The 19,744-nt window shown below is 40.6% G+C and overlaps 1 protein-coding gene across 2 annotated transcripts in view; it reads left to right on the forward strand.

Moving 5' to 3' along the window:
* Positions 1-19,744, forward strand: part of INTS4 (integrator complex subunit 4) — a 32,530-nt gene that overhangs the window by 4,457 nt on the left and 8,329 nt on the right. For both annotated transcript variants that reach the window (XM_039701094.1, XM_039701095.1), the window contains exons 6-17: positions 1,014-1,064; positions 1,690-1,778; positions 2,037-2,157; positions 2,673-2,744; positions 3,753-3,927; positions 5,997-6,202; positions 8,467-8,609; positions 9,550-9,665; positions 11,510-11,643; positions 12,426-12,583; positions 15,826-15,919; positions 18,098-18,178. In XM_039701094.1, coding sequence (XP_039557028.1) covers positions 1,014-1,064; positions 1,690-1,778; positions 2,037-2,157; positions 2,673-2,744; positions 3,753-3,927; positions 5,997-6,202; positions 8,467-8,609; positions 9,550-9,665; positions 11,510-11,643; positions 12,426-12,583; positions 15,826-15,919; positions 18,098-18,178 — 1,440 coding nt within the window. The remainder of the gene's footprint in view (positions 1-1,013; positions 1,065-1,689; positions 1,779-2,036; positions 2,158-2,672; positions 2,745-3,752; positions 3,928-5,996; positions 6,203-8,466; positions 8,610-9,549; positions 9,666-11,509; positions 11,644-12,425; positions 12,584-15,825; positions 15,920-18,097; positions 18,179-19,744) is intronic.

Genomic DNA, 19,744 nt, shown 5'->3' on the forward strand with positions numbered 1-19,744 from the left:
AGTGATTCATAACTTCTGTTTCAGGTATAGCTGAAGAAGCTTTTCAACTTGTTCATTCTTTTGTGTGTGTGGGTTCTTTCTTTTAGTGACAAATTCATTTCTTGATTTAGTGTTGGTTTCCAGAATAAACCACTAGTGCTCCAAAATGCAGTAGGTATCTGCTTATGGTAGGAAACCTGTGTGGTAAGTCCAGAAGGAATTTTGTTTGTTTTAAATCAAACCTTTATGTTTTGCTTTATGGTTACATTCATTAGCATTCTCTAACTGTTCATGAGATATACTTTATACTGTTTTTTTTGTGTGTGTGTGTGTGGGGACCCTTCTGACGTTTTTAGCTTTGCAGAAATGCAAGCAAAGACCATGCATTTCAAAATAATGCTTTAATGTGAGTTGCCTGCGAGTGTATGGGGATACAGAAGTTTCTCTATTGCCCCTAAAGTTGATAATAATGTTCCATCTAATGTGATAGTCAACAAGGATCTTTGAATTAATGTTATTAAACTCCAGAGAAAGAAGGAGGATGCATTTGAGATCAGATTGCACTTGAATCTCTCTGAAATCTCCCTCTCCTGGACATTGTACTTACTCATCCTTCTAAAAAGAAACAATGTAGGACACTTTGCTGTCCCTGTGGTTCAGTAACAGAAATATTGCCAATGTTTTCATGCCATGTAAATGCTACTTTTGGATCCATGTTTCAGGAATGTTAATAAAGGAATTAATTATCTGTTTAAATTATGGTTGAATATGGCTAACACTAAAAATTATTTGAAGGTTGGGAGAATGAACAGGCAATGTATTTGTGTAAATTGTTTTTCTGTAATCTAAGTATGAATGACTATGAAGCTAAAAAATTATACTGAAGTCAAGAATATTATTTAAGATACTTACTGTCAAGGTAATGCAGTATTTTAATTATAGCAGCTCAAACAGAAAAACTTGAGAAAAGTTAGTCTGTGTCCCTTAACATGTACTTACACTTTCTTGCATTGTTTTGTTATTTTCCCCTGTAGCTACAGCTTCATGAAAGAGGACTAAAGTTACAGCAAGCTATTTATAGTCAGGTAAAACCTTGCATTTGTTTTGTACTTGTCTGCACGTCTTTCTCTTTGAGTTCTCTGGCAGTGTGTTGTGTGAGGAGGAGGGTACTGAGCAGAGGAGGAGTATTTCACACTTAGGTTGAAGATATTCCTTGTTGTTGTATAACAGTGGAAATAAAAGGTTATTTTGCATTCATTGTGCTTAAATGCACTAAAGCATTTGCTTTATTATATATTATTTGGGGAGGTGATCATGGGAAGGGCAAGGCATGATGAAGTCATGCCTGGCATCTGGCAATCATAGTCTGGAAGTCTTAAACCTTTGTTCATTGTTCATTGGAGAGTATTCATGAAGCTTGTATTTGTTATATCAGTAAAGCTGTGCAGCTGCAGCCTGTATCAAATCAGTCCTATTGCAGACTCACATTTCATCCTTCTTGCATAGTACAGGCAATTCTGGAGTTTATAACATGTGCCTGATTGACTTCATTAGATCTAGCCTGCCTGATCAAACTTGGAAAGCAGGGACGACTGGATTCATTTTGATTTTTAATCTGTCCTAACTGTCTTGTGGTAAGGATGCTGCTGACATTGTGGGAAGTGAGTGACAGCTCAGGTGGAGATGTTTCAGGTGTAAATGTTCTTTCAGGCCTGCAAGCTGTTGGCAGATGATTACGAGCAAGTGCGCAGTGCTGCAGTTCAGCTGATTTGGGTCCTCAGCCAGCTTTACCCTGAAAGGTATGTCCTGCATGCACTGTCCTCAAAGTACTGGTCAAGTACTCATCCTAATCCTGAGAGTTTTGTGCCAGTAGGTCTGAGGAGGAGCTGTTAGCAAACTGATGTGTGCAAATGGCTGATGCCTGATGAGAATGCGCTGATGCAGTGAAGTTTTGGTTCCTGGTATTTGTTGAACATTGATAGGAAATCAGCATGGTTGTTTCTTATTGATGCCATCCAGTATGGAATACAATTAACAAACTGATTTCTCTATGTCAGCATCGTCCCGATTCCTTCTTCTAATGAAGAAATTCGCTTGGTTGATGATGCCTTTGGAAAAATTTGCCATATGGTTAGTGATGGTTCCTGGGTTGTAAGAGTACAAGCTGCAAAGTTATTGGTAAGTTGCATTATTTTCTTCTCTAGCAGAGAATAGTTTTTCTTAAGTTACTTGACTTTTCATATATGTTTGAAAAAAAAAAAAAGAATGGGAGGATGTTTAAAACTGTATAAGTAAATTTCTCCCAAAATTCTGAGGTGAAAGAAATGAGGGAGGTTGAGGAAACCCAACAGTTTTTCAGCTCAACTGTACTGTGATTCTTCCCTTAAGAGTAGATGGTTGAACATTAAAGAAAAAAACAAATCCCTGTGATAATTTCCTGCCTGTACTTCTCTACCACAGGACATGTGAACCAACTGAACTCAAGGAAAGCCACATTAACCTCAGTGGGAAAATAAGATGTTGTGATTCTTAAGTTCACTTTTTTAGACTCTGATGTACAATAGTGTCAGGTATTACATAAAGCTGTTGGAATGAGTGGATAAGATTGGATGCCCTTTTGGGATAAGTCAGGAAATTACATGATGCAATTTAGAATAATCCTGTTTCTTCCATTTGATTTTTTTTTTCATTAGGGTTCTATGCAACAAGTTAGCTCCCATTTCTTGGAGCAGACCCTTGACAAGAAGCTCATGTCAGATCTGAGGGTATGTAAGTGTTTGGGTTTGTTTTCCTGTGTACAGGTACTAAAATCACACAAGAGGTATGTTAATATGGAGTGTGCTTGTTCACCTTGTCCTTGCCTGAGGGCTGCTGAGAGTTAATTGATGATGACAGGTTTTGTTTTAGATTAAAGTCAATTAAGCAATTGCTAATTTTAGATTTCATTAACCAAGCATGTAAGAAACAGTTCTAGGCTATTCAAGTTTTGCAACAACTGAAAGCTAAATGTTTATGGTGTTGTGTTTTGGCTGAAAGCTTTACCTATTGTGTATGGAAAGGTTGCATCCTAGATCTAGGAGCAAGCTCTTGGAAACATCCTGCAACATCTGATGAAAAAACATCAACATTTCAAGAAACATGAGTAGCTAAAGGTCTACTCAGCCCTGTGAGCAAAACTTTTCATTAATGTTCCTTCTTTAAGGAACATGCTCAAGGTTATGTTAATTTTTTTTCTGTCTACAAAAGAAAAAAAAAGAGCTGCTGGTTTTTGTGTGCTGCTTTGTAAAGGCTGTTAAATAAAGTGCTGCACTGCTTTATTTAGAGTGTGCGGGAAAAGGAGGCAGACTAGCAAGCACACTGAATGAATATCCCATTTTACACATTGCTGAACTCTGGATAGTATTGATAGCATTAAGGTATTTAATTGCAGTTTTACAAGTTGAACTGCAAAGTGATAGCATTTTGCAGATCACTTACTGCCTTCTTAGCTAGATGGGCCTATGTTCTGGCCCAGTTTGGCTGTTCTTACAATGTCTAAGAATATGTTAATTAAAATGTATTTGTTATTATCCTTTCCCTACATCAAAACTACAGAGAGTTATTGGCAGTTAGAAATAGCCATAGAAGAGTAGGTACTGTTTGCTTTTCTTAGCACTTGCATGTGTGTCAGTGTCTAAGCCTCCAGCTATGTCTGTTTTCAGATCCAGTTTAATATTTTGTTCAATCACCTTTTGAAGTTTACATGGTTGTAACTGCAATGGTTTTTTGGACAGAGGAAGCGCACTGCACATGAACGAGCCAAAGAGCTCTACAGCTCTGGGGAGTTTTCAAGTGGCAGAAAGTGGGGAGATGATGCTCCCAAAGAGGAGATCGATACTGGTGCTGTGAACTTGATTGAATCAGGAGCTTGTGGGGCTTTTGTTCATGGCCTAGAAGATGAGATGTATGGTAAGTGTTAACTAGCCACAGAACAGCTAAAGGGAGGAGATCTGTGTTGGCTGATGAGCATCGTTGTGATCTCTGATATTGCAGTTGTTTCAAAGGTGCTGTAGTGTTGCGCAGAATTTTGGGCAGAAGTGTTCAGTTGGATAGGAAAAGCAAATAGCTTCCTATAAATGGTAAAGATTTAGTAACATATATGGTAATAAGTGCCTTGGTTCTGGTCTGCAGAAACACATTGGGATTATTTTTTGTTGTTGTTGACTTTAATTTAATGTGGACATAAATTGGCAGAGTAAGTTACTGCTGTTCAAAATCGGTGTTTTGTCAGCAGGAAGGAAATTCATAGAGTCATTTAGGTTGGAAGATACCTCTAAGCCCATAAATTCCAAATGTTAACCCAACACTACCAAGTCCACTACTAAACCATGTCCCTAAGTGCCACATCCTGATGATTTCTGAACACTTCCAAGGGTGGCGATTCCTCCACTTCCCTGTGTAGTCTGTACCAGTGATTGACAACCCAAATGTTTTCCATCTAAACCTCTCCTGATACAGTGTGAGGATGGTATTTGCATAAACCATGAGAATTCCAAGCTCTGAATGTCATTTTTGAATTTGCCTTTAATGCTGCTGGAAGGATGAGGTTAAGTTAAAACATGCAAAACCACCATAACAAAAATATTGTAGATTGGGTTGTAAAAGTGGGTTTATTGCTTCATGGGTTCTGCAAGTTAATGCACGTTTTCCCAGTAACTAAACTCTCCCTGAAGCTTGAAAGTGCACCTTCTTTTTTTCCTGACTAACAATAAAAAATATTTCACTTGTTCAACCCCTTGGCCCAATGAAACATGTTCTCCAGTTTCTTGAGCCACAGTTCTTGTGTCAGTATGATGCTGTTGAGGAATGTGAATAAAATGAACAAATGTGAAATATACACAGATCTCTCTCTTCACTGCAGCATTTTTAAATACTGCTGAGCTCTCTCTGACTGGCAGTGCTGCTTCATGTCTTGAATTCCATGTTGTAACTTAAATCTGAATTAGTGTGTCAGCTTATGAGAGCAATATCAGCAAAATGTTTCTCTTTTCTTAATACCATGGGGTCTTAATGACTATGGAGACTCAGAGCTGTGACAAAAGCATCATTACTGAGCAAGCAGGGGTCTTGCTGTCTGTGCATTTTTGTACTTGATCAGAATCCTGAGCAGTCAGATGTCTTCTTTAAGAACAGTAGGCCTGAAAGCTCCACACAAGTTCAAGTAAATGTTTTCTAGATGAGCTAATTTGAGTCAAAACTAGAAGTATGTTTAAAACAACATTTGCAAGACATCAGATTAATTACTGTTTTTCTGATCCTAGCACATAAATGTTAGGGAAGCTAATGAGGATGATTATAGGGAAGAGAATCTCATCTCAGCCTAACCTTGTTATATTTGGGTGTTCTTCAAATTCCTGCAATGTTTTACAGTATAAGTACACTCAGGATGCTTTCTGATGCTTTTTTTTTACTTTAATTCAAATAATTTTAATATTTAGGTGGTACCTTTTTCCTTTGTCTTGAGGAATCTGAAGTCAGCAGAAGACTTTCATTCTGTTAACTGCCAAAACATTGATTCTCTGGGGATTTTCAGCAATTCATAAAGTGCTGCATAGCAAGTTAAAACTGCAGGGAAAGCTCCAAGCAATTAAAACATCAGGAAGAATAAAACAACCACAGTTTAATTAACTAAATCAGTTTGCTTAAGATACCAGTGTTAATGCTATGCTTGCAAAACACACTGTGAAATATGCAGTATTTATTGATGGATTGGAGACCTGTTTTTCACCTGCAGGTCCTTTTTGCAGATGCTTGTGGCAGCAGCAGGGGCTGTATCAGAAGTGAGACTTGAAGATTTGCCTGTGAAGAGGTCCCCAGTGGGTCCTTGCTTAGGCTCTGTTGCCCTCAGCGTTTCCTTAGCATGTCCTCTCCTTAGCCCAGCCCTTGAAGAGTTCAAGAGCTCACTGTTGGGTGAATGTCCTTTCAAACCAGACAGTTTTAGTTAATTTACAGTGAATTCCCTGCTTCTCTTTTAACAGAGGTTCGAATCGCTGCGGTGGAAGCCCTGTGTATGTTGGCTCAGTCCTCGCCTTCTTTTGCGGAGAAATGCCTGGATTTTCTGGTTGATATGTTTAATGATGAAATTGAGGAGGTCAGATTGCAGTCAATACACACAATGAGAAAAATTTCCAACAACATCACGCTGCGGGAGGACCAGCTGGATACTGTGTTGGCTGTCTTGGAGGTAAGAAATTCTTGAGGAGGGCAAGAATTGCTTTTCTGCTTACTTTGGGATGTTTAATTATGTACTGCTAATCAGTCCCTTCCTCTGAGAGCAAACCCACCCTTTTTTTGGGTTTTTTGACTCTTTGAACTCTGTCAAAGGTTCCTAAAATCTGGTAGCTTATAAGTGCCAGGACAGCAGAATACTTCTGAAATAGAAAAATTTTAGATGAAAACTCTTCCTTTGATCACTGTGCTGTTGCCTCCATGTGTTTCCTTCTGTCTTGTGTTGAGGTCCAGCACTCCATGCACTTCATGTTGCATGCAGCTTCATTTTGTTTCTGTGTCCTTGACTCAGCTGCTTTGGCTACACCTTTGCTCACCAAGCAGAGCTGGCTGTGAGCCTGAAATCTTTTTTCTTTTGAGAGTGTTTGTCAGTGTGCTCTGCCATGTAATTTTGAGTTTCCCCAACCAGCATCCTCCTAGTTGGTGTTCAGCCAGGATTCAGGGAATAGCACTAGTCATCTGCTCTTCCTGGTTGATGAGGTGGATCCAGGAATAGATTTTGGCTGTATGAATGGTACTGTATCAAACTGTCCTCTCAGACCTGGTTTAGTTGCTGAGCTATAGCCCCTGAGGCTTTTTTTTAAATCTACTGCTTGTGGTAAGCAAGTTCCTGCTTCTTTTGGGAAGTGCCTTGGGAGGTGCTGCAAATCGACTGTTTCAGTCTCTTCACCTTTTATTTCCTTAACCCAGGGCAGCAATTCCTGCTCTCAGTTGTGCCTCAGGAAGTAGCAAACTAATTAAACCTATTTTATCAGTCTGTAGCAAATGCTGGAGAGTATGATCTGACTTTGCAAATGCAACAATGAACTTTAGGTGCCTCACATTTTTGTCATTACTTACATTTGTTTAAGCTGGGAACCTGTGCATTGAGGTATGAGAATGTCCTGGTTAGGCTGGGCTCTTCTGTCCTCACCATGTATGATAAACCCTACGTGTATTGTGGTTTATATTATCATAATTATCATCAGGCATTGGGATAGCTTCAGTGTAGAATTATTAACATTTTAATGGATTTATCTGATTCTGAAAGTTGCTTGGTGCTTTTCTATAAAATCCATCTTCCAGTACAAAAATAAAGGCTGTGGAAAAATACCATTAACTTTGGTGCCTAAATTGGTTTCAGCAGCATAAATATGGAATACCATGGTGTTGAGGATAACTTCTGTTTTCACCCCACTGCTTTCACTTTATCAGAATAATTGTAACCAGGTACTCCTTGCTTTTCTGACCAGACTTTGGAATTTGCTTTCCCTGTTGTTCTTGATCTCAGTTTCTGTTGAGTTTTCTCATCTTTGTCCCTTCATGGTCTTCTGCCTTGCTTGTCTCTGTACCACATTTCTGGTGGGTTTTATTAGTGGTCTGGAGTATTTTATGTCTGTGGTCATTCCAGTCCTCAGAGTTTGTCTTCTCTGTGGTCCTAGTCTGTCTTTGACCAACAAAAGCCCTTTGATCATTCAAGTGTGTTGGCTGTCATTTAAGAGCCTTTACAAGAGGATTGCTCTTTCTTCTTTTGTGTACGACAGTGATGAATGAGCTGTTGATACTTAGCAAATTATAATTTAGAAAAGGTAAAATCCACCATTGGAAAGCATCCAGTTTTTGTATCCTATCAAATTTTCATGATGTGTCCTGCAGCACCAGGCAAATGCTGATAGCAAGGAACATGGTGATACGTGGATATGGAATGTCAAGGTTGTTTTTGGCAGAAGAAATGTAATTAATTCAGCTGAATATTCTAGTCTGTCCAGCCACTGACATGTCCTCAGTGCTTGCTCAGACCCTCTGGAAGTGGCGACTGGCTGAAAGCCTGTGGAATTGAGCTCCCTGGGTTGAAAACGATAAAAGGCTGCTGTGAAAATGCTAAAACAATCTTTGGTGATTGTTTTACTGAGTTGCCCAACACCTTCCTTTTCTGTTACTGCAAAGATACATCACCCAAACCAAGTAGTGATTTTTGGTCTGCTTGAGCAGGTCAGCAGTGAAGCAGTTCCCATTTATTCCAGTAAAGGAAGCACATTGGAGGATGAGACCAGGAGTCTCTGCAGCACTTGCCCGGTCTGTCACTTCATCTGTGCTTAGCTCTGGTGACTAGAAACAGGCACTGCTGTTCACAGACCTCTTTAATTAACTCAGCCAAGGAACAGAGGCTGCCACCTTTAAAGTAAATGTGTGTGCAGGCATGTTTTGCTCAGCAGTGTCTGGGTTGGCTTTTTATTTTAGGATTCTTCAAGGGACATTCGGGAAGCACTTCATGAACTGTTGTGTTGCACCAATGTTTCAACTAAAGAAGGCATCCATCTTGCACTGGTGGAGCTGCTGAAAAACCTGACCAAGTATCCCACAGACAGAGAATCCATATGGAAGTGAGTGTATTCAGTGTCCCTGTGTGTCTACTTACTTTCCTCTTCTTTTTATTAAGTGATGTGCTAGGAAATACGGAGCTTGCTAAGGAGGTAACAGGTATTGCAGTGTACAGTCCTGTTACTCTGTAAATATGTACTTCTTCATGACTGGTGTGGAAACTCTGTGTTGTTCTTGCTTGTCAATACTTGCACTGGGAATCCAGATCTGATGACTGCTCCTGGAAGTGTCCGCCTATTCCAGGCACTCAGTGCATTCACAGGAAAGATGAATTCCATTTGAAACCTCATCTCTTCTATGCAAGTGTTTTTGCTCACTTGACATTGTGTTAAATAGTAATATTTACCAGCAGTTGGCTGTATCAGTTGTGATACGTGAATTAGCCATGTGGCATTATGCTGTCAGAGGAAATTTTCTGCCTAAGTAAAAAGAAGGAACTTTGGCATCAGGTTAATGGTTTTTTAATGGAAGCAATAAAGGGAATGATGCTCCACACACATGGTTTGAGATGGAATTCTTAGATATTACTGGAAACACTTATTTTAGCCTGCTTTGACTTCCATGTACTTTTACATTGGTTTTGGAGTTTGTGGATTTTGAGGTTTTACCTTCTGTCTTCCCTGTTTCTGAAAAAAAAAAAAAAGCACTCATTCATTAGTCTTTAGTATAAAAGCTTCCTGGATTGTATAACTCCAAGTGCTAACTATTTTGTAGACACTTTAAATTTTAAAAAAAAATTACTGCTCGTCCTTTCAGTTTTATCAGATCCTATAAAATATTAATGCAAATGGTCAGTTGTAAAGAAACAGCGAGCTTAGACAGCAGGATTTTCTTGCTGACTGTCCAAAAGTGTTGCTGCAATATGAAGTGGTAATACTTTAGAATGTTGTATTTTGAAATGTGCCTGTTTGCTAACATATATTTCAATCTGTGTATTTCCAGATGCTTGAAGTTCCTGGGAAGCAGGCATCCCACTTTGGTGCTTCCATTAGTCCCAGAGCTGCTGAGCACACATCCGTTCTTTGACACCCCGGAACCAGACATGGATGACCCAGCCTGTATCTTTATTCATGAAGCCAGTTGATAATTTTGACTGCAGTAGTTTTTATTAATGATTTTCTGACTCTCACATTTCTTCAGCCATTTCTCCCTGTAGCAGACAAACAATCCTGTGCCTCTTTCTGAATCCCTTTGCACTTAGTTTGTTACTCAGCAAGTGATGGAAAAACTGTTGGCTGGAACCATCTTCATAAATATTAGTGAATTATAATTGGTCTTCTTTTTATGCTGTGATGAATAATCAAGCAATTTGTCAAGGTTTAGGCTTTGCAGATGAGCCTTTTGATGTCAAAACATTTGTCTAGTTTGCATTAATTTTGAGGATGCTTTAGCTTTTAAATAAGAAGAATGTTTTTTCATGTCTGTTTTCTTTTTAGGTAAAACTTTTACTGTGTTCACTTCTGTGCAGTTTATAAATCAGCACCAGCTCTAAGTTCAGCAGTGCCTTAATCCCTACAATGCTTTGAATTTTTCATCTTTCTGAAATAATTCAATGTCAGAAATCCTTATATTGTTAGCTCTTCCAGTGTTTTAGAATACAAACAATTATTGATACACTATTCTCCTCAACAAGAGGAGATGCCTTGGAAATGCATTTTTCCATTGTTATTCCCCTTGCTTCTCTTCTGTGTGATGGCAGAACATAATGTTATTTCTGATTCATGCTGAGACACATTGGACTGGAACCTTCCTCTAGAAGCTGTTCCTTATTTTTCTCTCCAGTCACAGGCCATCAACCAGAAATTCTATACAGATTAAATTAATGCCTTGTGAGAATTGAAATGAGTTGGAATCAGGTGGAGAGAAATGAATCTGTAATTACATGGTTTAGTAATAATTTGAGTAAAGTTGTCCTGTGAATAGAGAATTAAAGGAACATTGCAGGGGGAAGAATGCTGTTCTTTAAATCAGTGCACCTTCCTGCCAGGAACCAGAGAATATTATGTTAGAGAATGTTTTGGATGTAACTTGCCACTACATTTTACAGAGGCATATTATGTGAAGATAGGCATGTGAGCCAGAAGCTGGGGTAAACCTGAATAGTATGTTTCCAGTGTAAACTGATACTTAAAAACATGGTTTTGTTTGCTTCAAAGCACTCTAGGAAATTTGAATCAGAGCTTATGCTTAGGATCAGCCCTGTTGCAGGTGTCAGCCTTTGGGCTAATTTCTAAAGCCTTTGGCTGCTCTCTCTTTCTGCAGGTCTCAGACTGTGAAAATGTGTTTTCCATTTCAGAATTATCTTTCCATGTTAGATTCTTTGTGTTGCTTGAAGTCTCTGCAGAGTGATGTTTTTCAGGGAATCTTAGGTAATGCAGCAATTTTCAAGGACTTGGCAGTAAATGTATAATTTTGGATGCTATGAGGGCACCAAAAAACTTGAGCAACCTGGTCTAGTGGGCAGTGTCCCTGCCCATGGCAGGGTGGGGTTGGAACTAGTGGTCTTCAAGGTCCATTCCAACCAAACCACTCTGTGATTCTGTGGTGCTTACTGGTGAGCACAGTGTAAGCTGTGAGGAAGAGTGAAACTCCGCCTAATGCGCATGTCCTGTGTTTGGGATCCCTGGCTCCTTTCCTTTGTGTTGCCTCTGAGCCATCCGATGTTGGCAGTAACATCCTTTTTCCAGTATGGCTCACCCTGTAATGTTTGCACTTTGGACTTGGTTTTCATTTGCTCAGACAGCTGTTTCTTCAGGTTTTGCTCAGTATTTTCTGACTGTAAAGAACTTCCTGGACAAATCCTGGCCAGAGAAAGGGTTGTTGATGACTTGTTTTAATTTCCCATCCCCAAGAAGCTCTTCTTGCTGTTTTTCATTTTTCTTTAACAATCCATTTGCAATAGACATTGCTGTTCTGGTTCTGATTTTTAATGCTGCTAAAAGTTGCCCAACAATGCCTGCCCTGTTCTCTGACCATACATTCAGACATTACGCGTATCTTCGGGACAGTCTCTCTCACCTGGTCCCTCCATTAAGGGTAAGTTGAACTAAGTTTGGGTTGGACTTTGACAGCTGTTAGAAATATTGCCAGTCTCTACCATGTCTGTCTGTGTGTAACACTTAGATTCTAAAAGGTTTTTCTCCTGTGCACCACGGGAATCAATATTGAAATGTTCATTAAGGCAGGAGAGATAAATGTTAAATTGCTACAATATGGAATTTGTAATATGTTGGGGAGTATAGTAACATCATTGCTCTCAAGTGAGAATAGAACATGGTTTGCTGGTTGGGTAAGAATACTGGGAGGGCAGTATTCCTGGGAGTTTTCTATAGCTCTGACTGTGTGTGGGAAAGGCCTTTGTAGATCTTCCAACATTTCACTTGTGTCCTACCTGAACAGTTTATTCATGGGTGAAATATGTTCCATTCTGCTTTGCAACATGCATTTCCTGCATGGAAGTATGGGTGGGATTGAAGTTGGCTGTAAGTCTTATCATAGCTCATATGAGTGATGATTTGTGCAGTCTCGGACTTCCCTTGGCTTCACTGTGTCAAATGTAAGATGAGGAAGATGTTTACCTCAAAGGAATGTTGATGTTTAACCTGAGGATCTGTGGTGCAACAAGTGGATTGTGAAGTGGGGAGGATTGACTAACAAAGATGCAGATTTGAAAGGCTTGGTATAAATTTTGTATTTGAGAAATGAATTAGAGTTCTCAGTTTCTTGCTAAAATAGATGTCAGCATTTTGTGGTGTTATTCCTTGTGTTAGACTTTGCTCTTATTTTTTTTTTGTTCGTGTGTGTTCCCTCTCGCTTAGTTGCCAGGTAGAAAGCTGGTGTCCTCTACTGTTTCTCCCAGTATTACCCCACATGAAGATCCTTCCCAGCAGTTCCTGCATCAGAGCCTGGAGAGGGTTTACAACTTTCAGCACCTCGACCCACGGGGCATACAGGAGCTGCTGGAATTTACCATCCGGTAAGGCCTCAAGCTGCCCTTTCATGGAAAGATGTGTTAGGGTGCTCAGTTACTCTGATGTGGGTGCTTTGCTTCTGAATATGAGTGTTGTAATTTGCTGGCCAGCGCTTAACTTGAGCCTTCCTTTAGAGACTGTTGTGACAAAAGAGTGTTCATGACCTGTTTTCAAATCAAATGGATGGTCTCAGGTGTGGCACAGCCCCCCAGAATAACCAGTGGGCATTGTGGGCTGGGGGGAATCTTTTCAGCCCATGGTAAGAGTTAGGTAAGGGTGTTCTTTTTGGACTGTTCACTTATGCTAAAATACACTCTGTTTTTATGGTTTATGGGTGACAGCTTTGTGTCTCATTCTCAGTTTTGTGTCCTTGTAATTTTGATCATATTATTTGTAATGTACATGCAGAAGATTTTCTTGGGGTTTGTTTTTTATTGAGGGGGAAAAGGTATTGTCCCCTTTGTTCTTGCATTTTCTGGGTCCTGTGGCCTTTCACTCAGCAGGAAAGGACCTGCTTCTGGTGTTTTGGGTTCTCATTGCCAGTCCCACTTACAAAGGATTTGGGTATTCCTCATTAGTTTTCAAATCAGAGAGCTTTTCCAGGAATAGAAAACATTCTTGCATGCTGCTGTCTGCTGCTGTATAGATAAGGGTTGTGGTGTTGCTTCTCAGTGTGGGTTTTATGCTGCCTCTTCCATTTCATCTCTAGACTGATTTACACAAACAAAACACTTGAAAAGGATCCTTTCAATGTGATTCCTCTGCTTGGAAAGAGCAAAAGAGTGTTATTTTAAGAGTTAGGAAAAGAATCCAAAATGCTTTGTTTGGAATATGGAATTTTTAAAAAGCTTAATTATTTTTATTCCTTCAAAATAGCTGCCTTCTGTTGTGTGTGTGTTGCTGTGAATCACTGTCACACCCATCTGCAGCAGAGAGTAAACAGTGTGCTCCTCACTGAAAACCCAGCTGTGGGAACTGTGAGGTTTGTCCTCAGCTGTTTTGCAGCTGCTGTGTGCCAGCCTAAAATATAGTCTTAAAGCACTTAGTGCACTAAACACTTGAAACAGGTAGTCCCTAGGCCAAGCATCCAGAACCTCTCAGGCATGAGGGTCTGGGAACCTTCCAGGCCATGACTGTTTCCAGTTTTTGAGTTGATGGAAATTATTGCCTTGGCTTTTTTCCTGATGGTATTGCCCCCCCAGGAAATCATACTAAACCAACTGCTCTTTTCCATCCTTAAGACAAAGGGAGGATTTTGACGAAGCCAAAAAAAGTGTTAAAGGTTATTTTGCAGAGGGCAAGATATTCCTACACCAGCAATTTGGTTGCTAAGAGCAGAAGGATAGAAGCAGCTCACAGCAGCGGGTTTTGTCATGGAATGTAACTCTCTCCTCCTTTATCATTGTCATCCACAAAAATAACAGACCTTGTGGAGTTTGTGTCTACTTGGGACTCAGAGTTTTGGCTGCAGAGCATGGAGTGGGGGGAGCATCAGTCTGCAGTGTGGTTAGAAATGTAAGACAGGCTGTTTAGCAAATCTGTCTGTGGTTTAGTTTCTCCATCTATAGGAGATTTTTTTTTTTTACAGGGATGTTGAAATCTGTTTAAGATTTGTAAGGAAATAGAATTAGTGGAATTGGGAACTGTATAAGACTGGGAAATTGAATATCTGCCTAGTTGTTAGCTGAGAGATGACATCCTGTTCCCCATTAGTGTGTTGTGATGGATTGTGACATGGGAATTAAGCACCCAGGAGCCTCCTCTTCACTCTGCTCTCTAGAAGGAGAAGAAATGGAATCTCTGTGTAAGGTTGAGTCTGGCTCTGCTGTTGATGCGTTGCTGTTGAAGAAAAGCACAGCCCCTCACTATGAGAGACATTGAGGGGCTGGAGTGTGTCCAGGGAAGGTCAACGGAGCTGGGAAGGGCTGGAGCACAGGTCTGCTGAGGGAGCTGGGGGTGTTTAGCCTGAAGAAAAGGAGGCTCAGCGGGACCTTAACACTCTCTACAACACCTGAAAGGAGGCTGTAGCCAGGTGGGGACTGGTCTCTTCTCCTGAGTGACAAGAGGATAGGTGGAAGCAGCCTCAAGTTGTGCCAGGGGAGGTTTAGATTGGATTGTAGGAAAATGTCTTCATGGAAAGGGCTGCCCAAGGCAGTGGTATATTCACCATTCCAGGAGGGATTTGAAAGATGTAGATATGCCACTTGTGGTGGGCTTGGCAGTGCTAGCTTAATGGTGGAACTGGATGGTCTTAGAGGTCTTTTCCAACATAAATGATTCTATGATTCTCTGCTTAGGAAAGATTTTCTTTGACTGCATATTATACAGATAACCTCATGGATTTTTGTTAATGTCTCAGGGCTCAGCAACTCTTTGGTTTGGCAGAGCCAAAGATTCAGAATTGCATCCTAAATGCAAAGATAAATCTAAAATAAAAGAAAATGATCAGCTGAAAAATAAAATTAAGAAATTAAGTAGGAAATGTGGAAGTAAAGTGACAATTTTAATAGACTTTGGATCAAAGCAAAGTGCAGAGAAGAAAAGGCACATGTTGAAACCACATCATCCAACCTATTTTCAGTTCTGTAAAAAAAAAATTGTTTTTTTAATGCACACTTTAAGAAAACCTGGCTAGCAGTAGAGAACTAAAGCCTTTTGGGTTCCATTAACTGACATTTTTTTTTCTATCATATTAAAAGCTGCTTATGTTGGTGTGTGATTTACAGAAATACCAGGCAGCACACACCATCTAGTTGGGCAAATATCAGTACATCAGATTCTAGCTTGGCTTAAAAGGACAGCTGTATTTCAGATACACTTGGTTGCATGAGCCCAACACGTTCCAAACAACCTTTCTTAGCCAACATGAATAGTTTGATTTCCCAGCAGTGTAACACAAATGGGTCGTTAGCTGCTGTAGAGGGCTGGAGTGTTTTAAGTTAAATCTGGAGCTGCCACTCTGTGTGGTTCCCGTGGGGCTGCAGAGTAATGTGGGTTGACAGACTTAATGCTTCCACTGCTGTGCTGGTGCCAGCTTCCCAGAAGAAGGGACATGCCAAGTCCCAAGGTGCAAACTGCTTTGTAGAGTGTGTTTCGCTGCGGTTTCTGGTGCTTGCTCTAATAAAAGCAGGCAGCAGGAATAGCTGGCTTTATTGTCATTGCCTTCTTGGTGTGTTTGGATTAAACTGTTCTCTGTCTCAACATTATTTTCTCTTTTTTTTTTTTTTTTTCTTTTCACATGCTTCAGTGATCTTCAGAGGCTTGGAGAGCTGCAGTCAGAACTGGCAGGGATGGCAGATTTCACTGCAACTTACCTTCAGTGTCAGCTGCTCCTCATCAAGGTTTGACTTCATCTGGGGTTTTTTTTGAGCTGTTCTTCAAATATGCCCCCAGTCCATCGCAGTGGCATGCTTTCATGTTTTGATGCTCATGCTGAAAAGTGATGTGTGATGAAAGAGCAGGTTCTGTGGATTTCTGATAATCCTGCTTCCCTCCTACAGCAAATAATTTATGCAGTAACTTTGCCAATGCAGACCTCTGCTGCTGTACCTAGGGCTTATGCTGGTTCGCAAGCATTTTGTCAGTGCAGAGTTTATTATCTGACAGAAATCACGCTGAGGGAAGCTGTGTTAGGAGAGTAACTTTTCCCTGCTGCTGGCTACTGGAATGGTTTTTGTTAGACTGCTGCCGTTTTTATAGATGGTGATTTGCAGAGATAGCTTTATTGGCACCACTGCCAGAGGAGTTCTTAAGACTTGATATCAGTCTTGCTTTCTTTTATAGTGCTGAAATTATCTGTCTATTTAGTATTAGCAGGTTCAAGTGGCTACTTAGACACCATTGCAGTAGCCCTTTGCAAAAGTCCCTTTTCAAAGTCATCTTCTTGCTGTAAACAGGAACTAATTTTTTACTTCATAGAAAATCTTGAGCTGGAAAGGACCCTCTAGTTCCAACACCCCTGCTGTGGTCAGGGATTCCACTGGACTAGATTGCTCATGGCTGTAAGCTGGCAGTGGTATTTAAGTTAGTCTCTTGGCATTCTTTGGTAAGTTTGAGTGTAACTTACACACATATAAAGCAAGAACTAAAGCAAGCAGCAAACAAGTTTCCAGAAGGGACTCAATGAAAGCTTTGTTATGTAAAACCAAGGACAGATTTCAGTTGCTTTGCTAATGCATAGTCGCCAGTTGGCATGTCTCATGCCAGGCCTCAAATCCTTGGAATATATTTATCACCCAAAGGTATTTCAGATGAGCAGTGGTACAGTTCAGTACAATCCAGCTAAATCCAAAGTGAAATGTGCTTTGCAGGCAGAGGACTAGCATTTGGAGATAGCTTTGTTGCCCTTCTCCAGGGTTTGACTGGAATGAAACAGATGGTTTTGCATCTGGCAGAGGTGTGCTCTGTTTGGAAGAAGGGTGAAAGCTGCATCAGCCATTCTTGGCTTGAGCTGTAGAGCAGTCAAGAGATCAGTGATGCAGAGGAGTCACTAATGTGCATGGAATAAAAAGAAACTGATAATATCAGGAATCACAGAATATCTTGGGTTGGAAGGGATTTTGAGAATCATCTAATTCCAGACCCCTTCTTACAGGCACAGATAACCTCCACTCATACAATACAGTTAAGAATTCTGAGAACCTGATGTGTCCAAGTAGTCCTTTTCATTAGATTTCTTTCCAGTTGCTTCTATTCCCGAAAGAAAAAAAGTTGCTGGGGGAAAAAGTATCTTAATTTCCCAGCCTCTCAAGCCACAAAAGGTTCCATACCTGTAAAGGCTCTACATACCCTGTGATTTTAGAGGCAGTTAACTGGGATTTATGGGCTAAAGGGTGGGTGATGGATACAGTCTGTATGTTCTTGAGCTTTGGCTACAGCCAGCCTTGTGCATAGCTGTGTGTAAGAACAGGCAACTTCAAAAAGGAGGCAGTGGTATAAATCATCCACTCAAGGTTTCTACATTTTTTAAAAATAAAAAGCAAATAGGGTATGGTAGGCAGTTGAGGGTTTTTTGGGTTTTTTATTGGTTTTATTTGTTTGTTTGGGCTTTTTGTTTTGTTTTTAATACCAATATCAGCAGCTGAATTAGACACAATATTCATAATAACTCCAAGATTTTGGTGGAGTGCAGGAAAGTTCAGAAATGTGGCTGTGGAGGTAAGTGTGTTTCTGGGGACAGTTGTTTTTATTCCCACTTTTTGCCTTCTCTCTGAGATTACCCTGATCTTGGTCTCAGGGGGTTGATAACAAGTGGGCTGTTGGTTTTCTTTATGAAGTACAAGGAGTTTGGTCTGACGAGTCTCTCATTCACAACTTTGTCAATATTATTCTCAATTTCCTTTATATTTTCTAGTTGTATAGGTATCTCTGTTTCTTTACAGAACAATGTATATTTTGGAGGCCTTGATTCCCTGTGTTGTATTTAAAAGCACAAGAGAAAGCTTTGACATGCTTTTTCAACCAAATGTTTTGACTGAACTGGATATTTATCATCATTTCATGTTTTTTTTTTCTTGTAGGCCTTGCAGGAGAAGTTGTGGAATGTGGCAGCTCCCCTGTACCTGAAACAGAATGCATTGGCATCTGCTGCAGCAAAACAGGTGAGATGGAAGCAGTTGAGCCTGCACAGAGGCCAGTCCTTGACTAGGAGTCTTTTGTTGGCCATGGAACAATTACACACTTCTGACCTTCCACTGCTGTAGACTGTCCAAGTAAATCTTAATCCCCCAAACTGGGATAATTTCTCTTCTCTTCAAAAGATGAGTGGGGAGGGAGGGAAGTTCATGACTGCTGTAAAAAGGCAAATATCACACTCGTCTTCCAGAAGAGTAAGAAAAGATCCAGAAAACCGTGGGCTGCTTGTCCTTGCCTCTTCCCTGGGGAAGGTTATGCACCAAATACTTACAAAAGCTGTTCCTAAATAAGATCAGTAAAGCTACTTGGAACAGCCAGAATGCATTTCTCAAGAATAAATTACGGCTGACTACCACCAGAACTCTGTATGGTGAGGGGACTGGTGCTGTGAACAAGGGGAGGACAATGGAAGTTGCAGAGCTTGGATACAGTCTCCCATAATTTCTTTTTCACCAGACTTGCAGGATTGTGGCTGAATAAACAGGTAGTAAGGGTCCTGCAAATTGAGGAACCAGCTGATGTGCTGGAGGGTGTGGCTGCTGGTCTGGACAGGCTGGGTAACTGGGATGACAGGAACATCACCGTGTTCAGTACATTGAATATGAGGCATTGCAGGAGGCCAACTGCATCTGGGATGACTTGGTTTGGGAAATGATCCAGCTCTGGGGAGATGCCATCTGGAGGGCTGTGTCGTGTGTTGGCCTCCCCAGTAGAAGGAAGAGGCTGACAAACGGGCAAGTTCAGCAGAGGGCCACCAGTGTAGTCAGGGCTTTCAGCACATTACCTGCAAGGAAAGGCTGAGGGAGCTGGAATTGTCCAGCCTGGAAAGAGCAGACTTCAGGATGGATTTACTTCTGTCTAGCACTGTATCATTACAGGATATAAACGAGACAGAGCCAGACTACTCTGGACAAGAGGCAGTTGGCAAATGATGGGAAATTTTGATCAGGTATTAAGGGAAAATTTCCTGTAAGGATGGTTAAGTACTGTTGCTCAGAGAGGTGAGGGGAATCTCTGTTGTTGGAAGCAATTTGATGTGGCCCCAAGTTACTGGATCTAATGAGACCTGCTCTGGGCAGGGAGCCAGGCTAGTTGGCATCTGGAGATCCCATCCAATCTGAGTTATTCTGATTCTGGGATGTATAAATTCTCAGATCCTGGAAAAACTGAAGCTGAGCCTTAAAAGTAAAGAAGCAAGCAAGGTATTCAATAGTCTGGTAACAAAACTAGGGTAAAAGCAAGTTCATGGATCTGTTGGGAAACTCTGCTGATATTGAGTCTTCAGATAATTAAGATGTGATAGGTACTGCTGTGCATCAAAGCCTTCTCTGTTGTTGATGAGTAGAAACAAAAGCCATCCAGCTTTTGAAATCTTCTCTGAGTGAAATGTTTGTCTTGGGTGCCCTCTTGAGTAGCGTGTGGATGTCCTGGAAAATGTTTTCTGTTATGATGGTGAATGTAGGTCACTTGCTATCAATGCAAGGTGAGGGAGTATTCCCTGTTAAATAACTTGAAAGTTCTTTGGCATCTGC

The sequence above is a fragment of the Passer montanus genome, unplaced genomic scaffold (genome assembly GCF_014805655.1).
Source record: "Passer montanus isolate IOZ18808 unplaced genomic scaffold, ASM1480565v1 scaffold149, whole genome shotgun sequence".
Taxonomy (NCBI): domain Eukaryota; kingdom Metazoa; phylum Chordata; class Aves; order Passeriformes; family Passeridae; genus Passer; species Passer montanus.